General features: G+C 40.2%; 1 protein-coding gene across 5 annotated transcripts in view; it reads left to right on the top strand.

Moving 5' to 3' along the window:
* The window catches only part of APBA2 (amyloid beta precursor protein binding family A member 2), a 106,140-nt gene that overhangs the window by 56,853 nt on the left and 37,134 nt on the right, over positions 1–12,153 (top strand). For all 5 annotated transcript variants that reach the window (XR_008823108.1, XM_056346852.1, XM_056346854.1 and 2 more), the window contains one exon: positions 3,574–4,574. Coding sequence is in view for 4 of the 5 variants with exons in the window: in XM_056346852.1 (XP_056202827.1) it covers positions 3,612–4,574 (963 nt within the window). In the remaining variant the exon portion in view is untranslated. The remainder of the gene's footprint in view (positions 1–3,573; positions 4,575–12,153) is intronic.

The raw sequence follows: 12,153 nt of genomic DNA on the forward strand, positions 1-12,153 counted from the left end.
CGGAATTAACTTTTCCGTTTGCTATGTCCTTCTAGTATGTCAGTGCTAGAGATGCTCAAGAGGAATTCCTTTCTCTATTTCTTATCACCTATCCTCTTAAAAAGTTTCCAGTCTGCCCCTGTTTATTTGAAGTTCTTCCTTTACACTCCCTCCCATAGTGCATATGCTGTACTTCCATACACCACTGTGGGGGAAGAGCTGCAGCTGCTGTCATTAACACTGCTCTGCTGATGACCATAGTCCTAGAGCCCCTAACCTGGCAGTTTCCCCGCAGCTGTTTAGCTGCTGTATATCAGCCATCTGTCCTGTTGTAGGCTCCTGCCCTGTCTAGCCACTGTCTTTTGGTGCTTGGAGCACACACAGATGGGTTCCTGTGACATGCGATGTTACACAGTATCTGGGGTGCAGCGGACTTTTTTGCAGTTAAATAACATCTATGAACACAGAGCTACTGGGTATCACTGCAGTGATACCACTTAAGGCACTTTGAGGGCCTGGATACCAAATGAAGATTTTTAGGTGTGGGTGGAAAAACTCCATTACACTGTCTGGCTAAAAAACCAAAATAATAAACAGGGTTCTTATCATCATGTGCTTTAGGAAAATCCGAGTTACAGCTTTCAAATGGTGCTTGTGTTACATGCTTTGTGCTTCTTTATCTTCAGAACTTGTATGCAGGGTCTACTGCACTGTGAATCTCTTAAGTATTACTTAATATGGTGAACACTTCTAATGACTAGTAGGCTGAGGCCACTGCAAATAAAAATAGTTCTTTCCTAGAGACACACTAATTTGTTCTGTTCTTGGCAAGAGATAACTTTCAGTTAAGACAGATGAGGTGTCTGTAGTTCTTTCTTGCATTGCCATGCAGAAATACCTTTGTTGTAGCACTCCATCTTAACTTGTCTTAGACATGTTTGCACAGCATGCTTACCCATTCCTGATCTGGTCATACAGGCAACTTGCCTTTCTGCTGCACAGGCTGCAAAACCTGCCCAGAGTATTGCAGTGGTGTGACTAATTGCTATTTTAATACAATGTAAATTAAGTTTTGTTTATACTGCAATCACAGTATAGAAGCATCCTTAGTTCACAGTAAGTAGAGCTGACAATCAGAGGCAGCGCTAGTGGACAGATGGCTTTGTGTACTGCATTTCTTATAACTGAACCCAAAGTAAGAATTGATAGCTATTTTATTAAAGGGATCACAGTGGGCCCACAGATTGTGTTGAGAAAGTCTTCCAAGTCTGCTAGTTCTTTTCATAGTGAAAAGGTGCAGGTAATCACTGGGAAGGTTTTGCTGCCTTCTCCGATTTTCTTGCTTAAAACCTCACTTCAGATATACTGTTTACTTCAAAGCTCTCTTTCAAGACTTCGTTCTACGAGGTATCAATTACTAAAGAGCTTCACATACTGGGTTCCTTTCATGTCTCCTCCTGTGACTAACACGCATCTCTGCTTTGTATCCCAGAACCTAGAATCAGTATTTCAGGGAGAGCTTAGATTTGCCATGTGGTGTCATTACAGTAATTGCAGTAATCCATAGACGCATCAGATCCCTGCATTTGTCACAAACTAAGGTTTGGGGTTTTCCTTGTGATATCAGAAATTCTGCAGTGGTATCTAGGAGGTTTTAGGTTATAGTGATAGGATATTTTTGGTAAATTCATAATGCCTAGGGAATTAATCTGTATAGTGCCTCTGATCCTTTAGCTCCATGCTAGTTCTGTTGCTGTATGTGTGCACACGAGACTTAGGAACTGGTTATGTCAAAATGACCATGTGGGTGGCTGACATGCCTTTGTGTAGAGCATGCGGTTGTGTGGCACATTTCAGAAGCCTGTGTCTGAGCTCAGGTCAGCCCAGTTAGGTAACTGCACAGGTTAAGCTTATAAGCATGGAACAAAGTACAGAAAGAAACATACTCTGAAAAATAAGTTGTTTCCCCCATCCAAATCACATAGAGCAGATCAGTTGTCAAGCCTGTCTGGAATTAGCAGTTTTCTTTATTTTGACTATTTGATACATACCATATAATCTCTGCTTATTTACTTAGAATCCAATATTTAGACAAAGATATGTAATTTCAAGTAGCACAAATATTTACTGGGAAGATGCCGTGAGATTTTATTGTAAATGAGTCTTTTTCTTGGCATATGAATTAGATTGTTTGACAATCTTGCAGAGTGATCTGGATAGATTGGAACATTGGGCTGTGATTAATGGGATGAAACTTAACAAGTCAAAATGCCAGATTCTGCACCTGGGACAGGGTAACACGGGGCACAAGTATGAATTGGGAGAGGCGGTGCTGAGAGCAGCCCCAGAAAGGGATCTGAGGGTGATGGTCGGCAGCAGGCTCACTGCAAGTCAGCAGTGTGCCCTGGCAGCCACACCTGCACCCAGGGGTGCACCACACACGGTGTAACCAGCCGGGCAAGAGAGGTGGCTATCCTGCTGCCTTCAGCGATGGTGCGGCCTCGCCTGGAGTACTGTGTGCGCTTCTGGGCCCCACAATTTAAAAGGGATATGAAGGTCCAGAGGAGGAAAAAAAAACAACTGGTGAAAGGACTGGAAGGAAAGTCCCATGAGAAACAGCTAAGGACTTTGGGCTTGTCTAGTTTGGAGAAAAGGAGGCTGAAGGGTCACCTCATTGCTCTCTGGGGCTTCCTGGGGAGGGCAAGTGGAGAAGGAGGAGCTGAGCTCTTCTCCCTGGGATCCAATGATAGAACTCGCGGGAACGGTTCAAAGCTGTGCCAGGGGAGCTTTAGACTGGCCATGAGGAAGCATTTCCTTACTGAGAGTGGTCGGACACTGGAACAAGCTTCCTAGAGAGGTGGTCAATGCCCCAAGCCCATCAGTGTTTAAAAGGCATTTGGACAACACCTCTAAAACATGCTTTAGCTTGGGGCTGACCAAATTGGTCAGGTAATTTGACTAGCTGATCATTGTAGGTCCCTTCCAACTGAAAGTCTAGTCTAAAAACAGTATTTGGTTTAACAATGGGAGATACTTTATGGCATCCAGCTAGTAAAAGCTAATAAACTAGTTAATGATTTTTTTTTTACTAATAGCAGTATGTTATCCTTTAGTGTTCTATGTGACTGCCAAGTTAATAGAATTATTTTCCTTTAGTTTTGGTAAGAGCGGGTCAGATTCTAAATGAATGCTTTCAGTACACATTAAAGAAATGCCTAAGCTGGAAATTGAAAAGAGCTTCTGTTTACTGCATAGCAATCAAAGCATGACCCCTTACTAGCAAGAAAAAGAAATTGAAAACTAATTTCAAGGTTCAGGATTAATTCTCTTTCAAATTGACAGAAGAGATCCTACACTAGAATACATTTAGCATAAATGTAGAACTGTCTCTCTATCTGTTCTTTTTAGCATGCAAGTTATTTTTCAGATTTCGTGGTTCCATAACATGAGCATTTTAAAAGTTAGCTGTCGGTGAATCTGGTTTGGATATCTACAAACACATAGTTTTAACCAAATAAATCTGTTTCCTATTAACATCATTGATCTCTACTCATGACCTTTTCCTGAATGTGTGTTTTTCCGTCTTCCCTACAGTAATTGCTTAGAAATGATTGTCGTATGAGGAGCTGGCTATGGCAAACAGGAAACGTCAGAGCACTACAGCCAGCATGCTGCATCACAGAGTGAGAGCTTGCCCTGCTTCAGCGCACAGCAGGGAGCCCGAAAATGAAGAAAGTGACCTTCCTATTGAAGACTATGCAGCCAAGGAGGCAGAACTAGCAACTGTCAGACAAGGTAGCCCTACACCTGTGGAACATGAGTGCAATGATCATAGTGGAGATGGTGACTCCAGCTCTGACTATGTGAATAACACCTCTGAGGAGGAGGACTATGATGAAGGCTTGCCAGAGGAAGAGGGGATCACATACTACATTAGATACTGTCCAGAGGATGACAGTTACCTGGAAGGAATGGACTGCAATGGGGAGGAGTATGCTCCCCACGAGGAACACCATGTTGAAACAGATGAGTGTCAGGAAGCTGTAGAAGAGTGGGCTGAAGGTAAAATTCAGCACCAAGATGCAAATGAGGTGACAGACAGGCAAGAGTGGCAGGAAGGTCAAGATAATGGCGTGCAGATTTTGGAGGATGAAGCATCATCTTTGGAGATTCAAGACCAAGAAGAAAACATACAGTACTGTCAAAGTGAAGGTGGCTATCCGGACTATTACCCAGAGGCTAATGGAAACTCACAGGGAATATCACCATACCATTCTAGAAAGGAAGATGGAGAGCTGGAAGAGCAGGAAGAGGACATTGACCAGATTGTAGCAGAAATCAAAATGAGTATGAGCATGAGCAGCATTAATAGTACAACAGAAATGAGTCCAGAGCACACTGGGACTGAAAACATGGCACACGACTATAAAGAGACTTGTTCAAAAGGAGAAGCTGTTCACAGTGCTAACAGGCATGAGGGGAGGCCAAAATCACTGAATATCCCATCTGCCTCTAAGCACAGTGGAGATGTTCCTAGAAGTTTTAAAGCAAAGTCAAGAACCCCAGAGGACAGACAGAAGTGGCCACAAGAGCAGGTATGAGGTTCTCTGTTTAACTAGACTGTCAGAGGCATTATGCAAATACCGTGTTATTTATTCCAAACAGAATGAGAGCACAGTATTTTACTTTTTTTTTTACTCAGTATTGCATTCACAGCTACATGAATTCACATTGTGTGTTTAGAAAAAGGTGCTGAATGTAGTCAGTATGCATAGAGAACTAGGAAGGAGGTTTTGCACAGAGAACAGATGAGTCAAAGGTATTTCAGATGCCTGGGGCAAATTTAGTTTTACACCAATATAAATAGTTTGCACTATTTTTATCCTGCAGTGACAAGGGATAAAAGTGGAGTCAGCACTGAAATAGTTGAAGGTGTTTTGGTCCTGCCCCATTAAGGGCTTCTGTTCCCTTGCCTTAGTGGGTGATTACTTTTTATTTCTTTTGTTTTCAGTAGAACACCTGCCAGGGCTAGATCTTGCAGTTTCATTAACATATGCAGGAAGTACCTGCCTACCTTGACCTTGGCAAGAAAGAAGAAGTAGGACCTTTACCTCTACCAAAAATGCTGTTGAGCAGTTTTATCACAAAAACAGCATAGAAGTTAAACCATGCATGATCTTTTCATGTTCTAATGTGAGTGCCAGTAAAAAAAAAGGATCTGGAAATGAAGTTCAAGCTTTTCTAGAGGAAGAAGTGTGAGGTTTTCTTTTTTGAAGTTTCAAATTGGATGTGCTTACTTCCTTGGAGACACATATTCCCTTTGCTCTAAGGTCAGTTTAAAGCTTAGACTTTGCATCTCTGAAGTTATGTGCAGTGAATATTAGTTATCTTCTGCAATAAAGAGGTATCTAAGTTAAACATAACATCTATTTAGATGACAGACTAATAAGGATAAGTGAATTATTTTGCCTTATCTTTAAAATGCTTTATTAAACTTCAGAGGTATAAATTTCCTGTTCCAGCTTTATGAAATCTGTAAATGTTACATTCTGTGGTTAACTGCCCCACCATTAAACAATTAAATCTAGATGATTCCATTAAAAACAGACTTTAAAATATGGCAAGTCTTCTGAAAAACCAGTCAAAGGAAATAAAGTGTTTAAGTATAAGCTGATGAAACAGGTTGACATTTATTATATTTGTGAGCAACAAAAAATCTTAGGGGGATATTTTTGCATTTCCCATATCTACAAGGAAGTGTTTAATACTCATTTCTACATTCTATTTTCAGAAGTATAATTAGAACAAATTTGATGTAGCTCACTATACTGAGTGCCTTACTGCTAGCATAAAAGTTCTAGCATGTGTGAATAAGCTTGATTATCTTGAATGGTTTGAATAGTTACTAGGTGCTGGCTAGGAGCAGAGAAGTCTAGTTAGCATATTTTAGACTAACTATGGTCTTTCTGGCACAGTACACCAGCAGCTGCTACTGGGAGTGTTGCTGCTTTAAAGTTTTGGAAGTATATGCAGAACAGAAGAGGAGCTCTTGAATAAGAAAGTCAGTGAATTCTTCTATATGCTTGAATAGTTGTTGGTTTTTTTTTTTCCCCTGCCCCAAATGATTAATTCAAACATAATTAAAAATAGACTTTCATTTTAACATCTTTTTGTATTCCTTCAAAGTTTATTTAGCAGAGGTTGAGCTGAATTGCACAGAACCTTTATTATTCTTGCTAGACCAGTAACAACAGGGGCTTTTTTAACACCAGGATATTGATATAACTGCCACTGGTGCAAAAATAAACAAAGTATTTCTAAGTTGCCTGTCTGAGCTTTAATTGTTACTTCTAGTCTGTCTTGGGCCAGTGCCTTAATGTTTTTTAATGATGGAGGAAGTGCTGCTGTGATAGGTAGCCACTGGCTGGCATACAGCTGTCAAGGGTCTACATCACTCTTCATAAAACCCACAAACTATTGTCTAATGACTAGATCATTAATCAATACACAATATTGAGAGAAAGGAAAGTAGATACAGCACTACAGGTATCCATTTCAATTCAGTACGAAGGGATAAACAAACTGGGTAACAAGACATGCATTTAATTTCTAAGAAGGGAGACATGACAAAGCTGCTGTGGGCATCTTCACTGAAGACAAGAGCACAGAGGCCTCCAAGGCATAATAGAGGTGTGAAGCAGCATTTCTTACGGGATGCAGAGGCTCAGACAGACACATGAAGATATTTTCCCCCTCCCCCACCCCAAGCCTCCAGGGTTCTAAGAAGTTTAAAAGAAAGTTAAATCTCTGGCAAGCATTATTTGACTGTGTTTATCATAACAAGACTGGTCTTCTTTTGGTGTGTTCTGTTCACCTACTGCCAGTTGCTTATCATCCTCAGCTTTATCTAAAGTCAGGTTCCTTGTGAGGGCATTAGTCTAAGATTACAGTATCCATTTCTGCCAAAGTAAGTTTTATATTTAATAGGTCCTTAAATGTCCTTAACATGAGGTGTGGCTGGACCTTTAACATAGATGTTAAACCTCAGAGAATTTAGATAAAGTACAGAGGATTATTTTTTTTTCTTCCAGGGCATTCAGTTTTTTAAATATTTACTAGAAAATGTCTAAAGGATGATGCATTTTGGGTACTGTCTACATGAACCTGTATCTCATTTGCAAAACTGAGACAGTCCTTATTTTAGTTACAACAATTAAAGTTCTTACATAGCAAAAGGAGAAAAAAAAGGAGAAAAAGTCAAGGCCACTGTCAGTAGATCTGCACGCCAAACTTACTGCTTGTTGAGAATTTGCTTGGAAGATCTTGGTTTTGTCATCTTACTAAAAGAGTTCGGTTATTGTGAGTGAGCACTACAGTACAAAATACCGTGGTGAGACAGATGACAAGCATACATATTGCATACAGAACCCTTTTTTTGCCCAATTCTTTAAATTAAATATAGGTTTGAATGCTTTTAAGTTAAACCGCGATACTATGTGCGTGTGTCAGTTTTTGTAAACAATAAGCAAACAGGAATGTGCATTTTGTGGTTTTATGCACATCCTGCGCTGTCCTTAGCCTTTTTCCACATTGATGCTCCTCTTTCCCTGCCTGCCATAGGTGGGTAATACTGCTGCATAAAATTTCAGGTTGTTACCAGTACCTGATACACAACACTGTTTTAATGCCTTTAAAGCCAGTTATTAGTCCTTAGCCCATGATAAATGCTAGCAATTGTCTTATATACAGAATGTTAAATAACCAGTAGATAAATGCGATTTTAAAGGTTCCAGTTGCTAGGTTTGTTTTCAGCAATTAATCACTGGAGAACAGTCGTCACTTCTAAGAGAGACCCACAGTCTACAGAGAATGGAAAACACAGTAAGAATCTCATTTTACTTTCAGTGTGGGTCAGTCTCCAGTCTTAAATATACATGTTCGCCCTTGAATACTCTGGGGATATACGAGCTTGCTTGTATGAGCCTTTATTTGTAAATACCCCTAGGGAAGCGCAGGAGAGGATCTGTACCAGATAAGCCCGAGGAAAACATAGAATGCATTTGGAGTGCGTATTTGCTCTAACTCACTGCTTAGCACAACTGATTTCTTGCAGGTTTTCCATGCCTACATTATTTAAGAAAGGCATTACAACTATGAAGTTGAAACTGAATATTTTGAGCATTTCATGACAACTCAAATTTAACAACTTCAAGCTAGAAGTTTCCCCCATCTGACGACTTAGTCATCTAAGACTGGGCCAATTATTAATTTAGCTGACATACAAAGAAATTTTCACTTTTGCTTATGATTTCATTTCAAGTTTTTCAGCTTCATGCAGAAAAGTCAAATATAGTCAGAGACCCTATTGATGTAATTCCTCTGAATTATCAGTTTTTATTGTAAAATAAATGTGAATTAACTTACATCTTTGCATAGATTACAGAGGCAGAGGAACTGAATGGCTCATTCAACTGATACTAGCATATAGTACAACCAGAAATTTTAACCTGTTGTGGTGTTCCTGTGAAAAAGTAGCTGCCGTTGGCTTGAAGGTTGTTTGGTTTTTTTTTCCTTTTTTGAATGCTATTACATTTACATAGCTTTAAGTTTAGCTAGGATATTGTTGGTCTGGCACGCTAATAATCAACCTAGGAAGAAGTTTACTATGTGGAAAATGAGAATAGTCTCCTGTTGCAGATGAACACTTTACCACACAAAATATGAACAAGGGCTTGGTCTAAACCAAAGCTTGAACCACAGAAAGCTTGTCTCCAGATCAGTTCATTGCAATATATCCTGTCCTGCTTCATTTCCACAAAGCAGAATGGAATGGAGCAGCCCAAAGCCCATTCTGCTGCTCCCCGACAGAACTTTAGTTTCCCCTGTTGCATCCATAAGACATGGAGAGAATGATGGCATTTCCTGTTATTTTACTAATAAACGCTAACTCTATACAGTCAGGTAGTATAATTAAAAAATGGTAGAATCATTCAAGAAAAGTTAGCAAAACATTGGGCAGCAGCTGAAATAATACCAATGGAAGGTGTCTTTTGCATTAATGGGACTCAAATAATTGCTCCTCTCTGGAACCTCCCGTGTGGCAGAATTTACACTTTGTCCCGACTAGAGTCATACTTGTATGAAATACTGGCAGAGGCATGGCCTGAGAGCTACCTCTGATGGGTGGGGACTAAGGATGGCTGTGGGACCCAGCACCAGAGCACTGACCCTCTGATCAGCCTTTTGCTCTTCAAGTCTCATCTGCTTAGATTTCAGACTGCAGGCTCCCGAGTATGAATAGAGTAGAAGAGAATATGCAAACACATCTATGTACAAGAATAAAAGAGAAGGCTTTCAACAGCACCAACACCTTACCTTCACCCGTGCCCTTTGGAAGAAATGAGTTTCCCATTATCACCATTAATAAGGACCTCAGAGGGAAGTCTACTTTTCAGTGATGCTGCCTGTGACATGAATCTTATCGCTTCTCATTTCTCAGACATGCTTTCCTGTCACAGCACTCTCCAAACTATCAGGCTGCAACAAGGTCTTTTACCATCTCATACCAACATACTCTTCATGCCAGTCCCTCTGCTGCCTTCTCCTCATCTTGCCTCACCCAGGGCACATGTTCTCTCTGCTTCTTCCTTGGCTGCCCAACCTCTTAACAGAGCCAGCCACAGCTGCACCTCGTCTACATCAGCCAACCCACCGCCCCTGAAGCCAGCCCGCAGCTGTATGTTATCAATATTAATTAACCCAGCTTCATTCCTCTACACTTTCCTATCACTGGCATGCAACCTAACCAAATACACTCATACAAACTCCCTGGTAGGGACCCTGCAAGATTCTGCAGCATCAGTGTCATTTCACAACTTCCATATAGGCCACGTGCTTACACTTTTTCAACATGGAGACTCTGATAAACAGTTATCACTAAAAAAAAATGTGAAAAAAATTTACAGTTTTGGGGTTTTTTTTGTCTCCATTGGTTTCTCCAATAGCTTTTCACACATCAGTGCTGCTACTGTGTAGTGTTTACCTGTACTAGTAGAGCTCAGTATTGGCAAAAAATATGTTGAGGCTTTTATTGCCTTCTCTTGGCATGGGCACAGTGCTCTCCTGCTGCAAAAGGGCCCAAATCCAGGAGTCTTTTGCCCATAAAAGATCTCACCCTTAGAACACTCTGAAGCTGCTAAGACTATAGACATTGTAGAAAAACCTGTATCTTAGGAATGTCGTATTGGAATTTGGTCTGAGTGTTATGGGATGCATTTGATAGAATTTGTGGAAAGCACAAATGAGTGTAAATAAAGAGTATTGAAAACTTACTCTCCCATGTGTTCTAGGCAGCGGCGGAGCAGAAATATTAAATAGCTATTAGTGAATGACAGTTTCCAAACCTAGCGTGTAAGTACTTACTGAAAAGCACTAAGCAGTCCATTCCCAAACAAAACCGGTTTCTCTATGCTAATTGGCTGAGTCACAGCTTTTTGGCAATAAACTCCTGACATCAGGAGGCAGCAAAATCAATGTCTTTTACCTAAAGATGCATTACAACTTCTGTGGGAAGTTTAAAGCAGAAGGCAGCATGCATGCCAAATTACATCTACATAAAAACGCAGTGGTCCGCACAGCTGTTTCTCTGAAACTCTTACCGTAGCTGGTTCTCAGTTTTAAGTATATGCAAGGATGAAAACCAACCTTAGGTCTTTAAGTTGATAAAAATCAGTTGGTGATTGTTTTAATGTTTATTGAAATTGGGTAGCATTGAAATTCTTTTCTACAATGCTTACATCTCTAAGCTTAATTTGACTCCTTTTCATAACACCAGTTCCATACTCAAACTTGACTGACTTGCTTGCTTTGAACTAGTCCTACAAATATTTTCCTCTTGCAACATGTGCTAGCACCACCTCTAAATTAGCACTTCAGTAACAGAATCTTTGTCAGAGAACAGAGCATGAAGTCTTGCTTTGTTTTTTTCTGTGGTCAAAATCAGAAATCCTTCATTTAGTCAAGAACAGGCTCACTCAGATTCCATCTTTGTAAGTGTATCCCACTGGTTCAGATTGCTCCTACTGCTGACAGCATATTGCCGATACCACGATAACTAATGCAGCAGTTCAGTAAGGGTACATAAAGCCATTCCCACTACACATCACCAGCATCTACAAGAAGACACATTATTTCAGTCCTGTAGTTTAATAGGAATAATACCACCATAATAGACTTGTTACAAGGTTACCATCTCTTGATTCAAAAAGATCTTTTAGACACACCTTGATGCATTTCTGTAAACTTAGTAGTGTTTAAATACCAGGAGGACACATGGCCCAATGATAAACAATCTTCAGAAACCAACAAAAGATCACACAAGTTGAAACTAGAAACAAGTTTTGTCTTTAAGCGACAAACATGATACTCTTCTGCTTTACCTTTGTTCTAGACAGAGACAACAAACCTGGACAAGTCAGTCAGATCTGTTTACTTACTTGTGCAACAGGTAACTTAATAACCTAGTCAACCAACCACAAAACATCTCTTTTCCAAGAAAGTTTTTTCTTCTTGGAACCTACCACAAGGAACCTTTTCCAATTGGAACCTACCACAAAGCATCTCTTTTTGAAGATTAGTAGTCTTCAAGATGACCTTCAAAATGCTTAAGCCGGTACATTGGTTTCTAAACACATTATTTGATAATTTTTGAACAGTAAATAAGTCAGCAGGTATGGATCATAAGCCTTATTATTCAAATGCTTAAGCAGAGTGATAAAGCCTTAACCACACACTTTGAACTGCACTCAGTGCTTGCCTACCAGCTCTTTAACAAAAGGTTTAACAATTTTGAAAAAAACTAATCGTTCATTCCACCCTCAGACAAATTATTCCTCTGAGTAAATAAAGAAAGGGACAAACCTGTGGTTTCCAGCAGAACATTCTCCAGCAGGAAAGTGCTTCTTCGGCACCGAGCGCCACAGCAGCATTCTGGATCACAGGCAGCAGCTTCAAGGAGGACCATATTGCTGAGATGAGCTTTTGACTGAAAACCTGAACATCTTGCACCAGAGTAAACAACCAGTAGTGTTAAGAACTGGCAAAACTCAATCACTACCAGCCCTCACCTCCAGCTCAGAAAGGCTGTGTACTGCAGGGAGAGGTGGTTATAAAGGT

The sequence above is a fragment of the Falco biarmicus genome, chromosome 7 (genome assembly GCF_023638135.1).
Source record: "Falco biarmicus isolate bFalBia1 chromosome 7, bFalBia1.pri, whole genome shotgun sequence".
Lineage (NCBI taxonomy): Eukaryota > Metazoa > Chordata > Aves > Falconiformes > Falconidae > Falco > Falco biarmicus.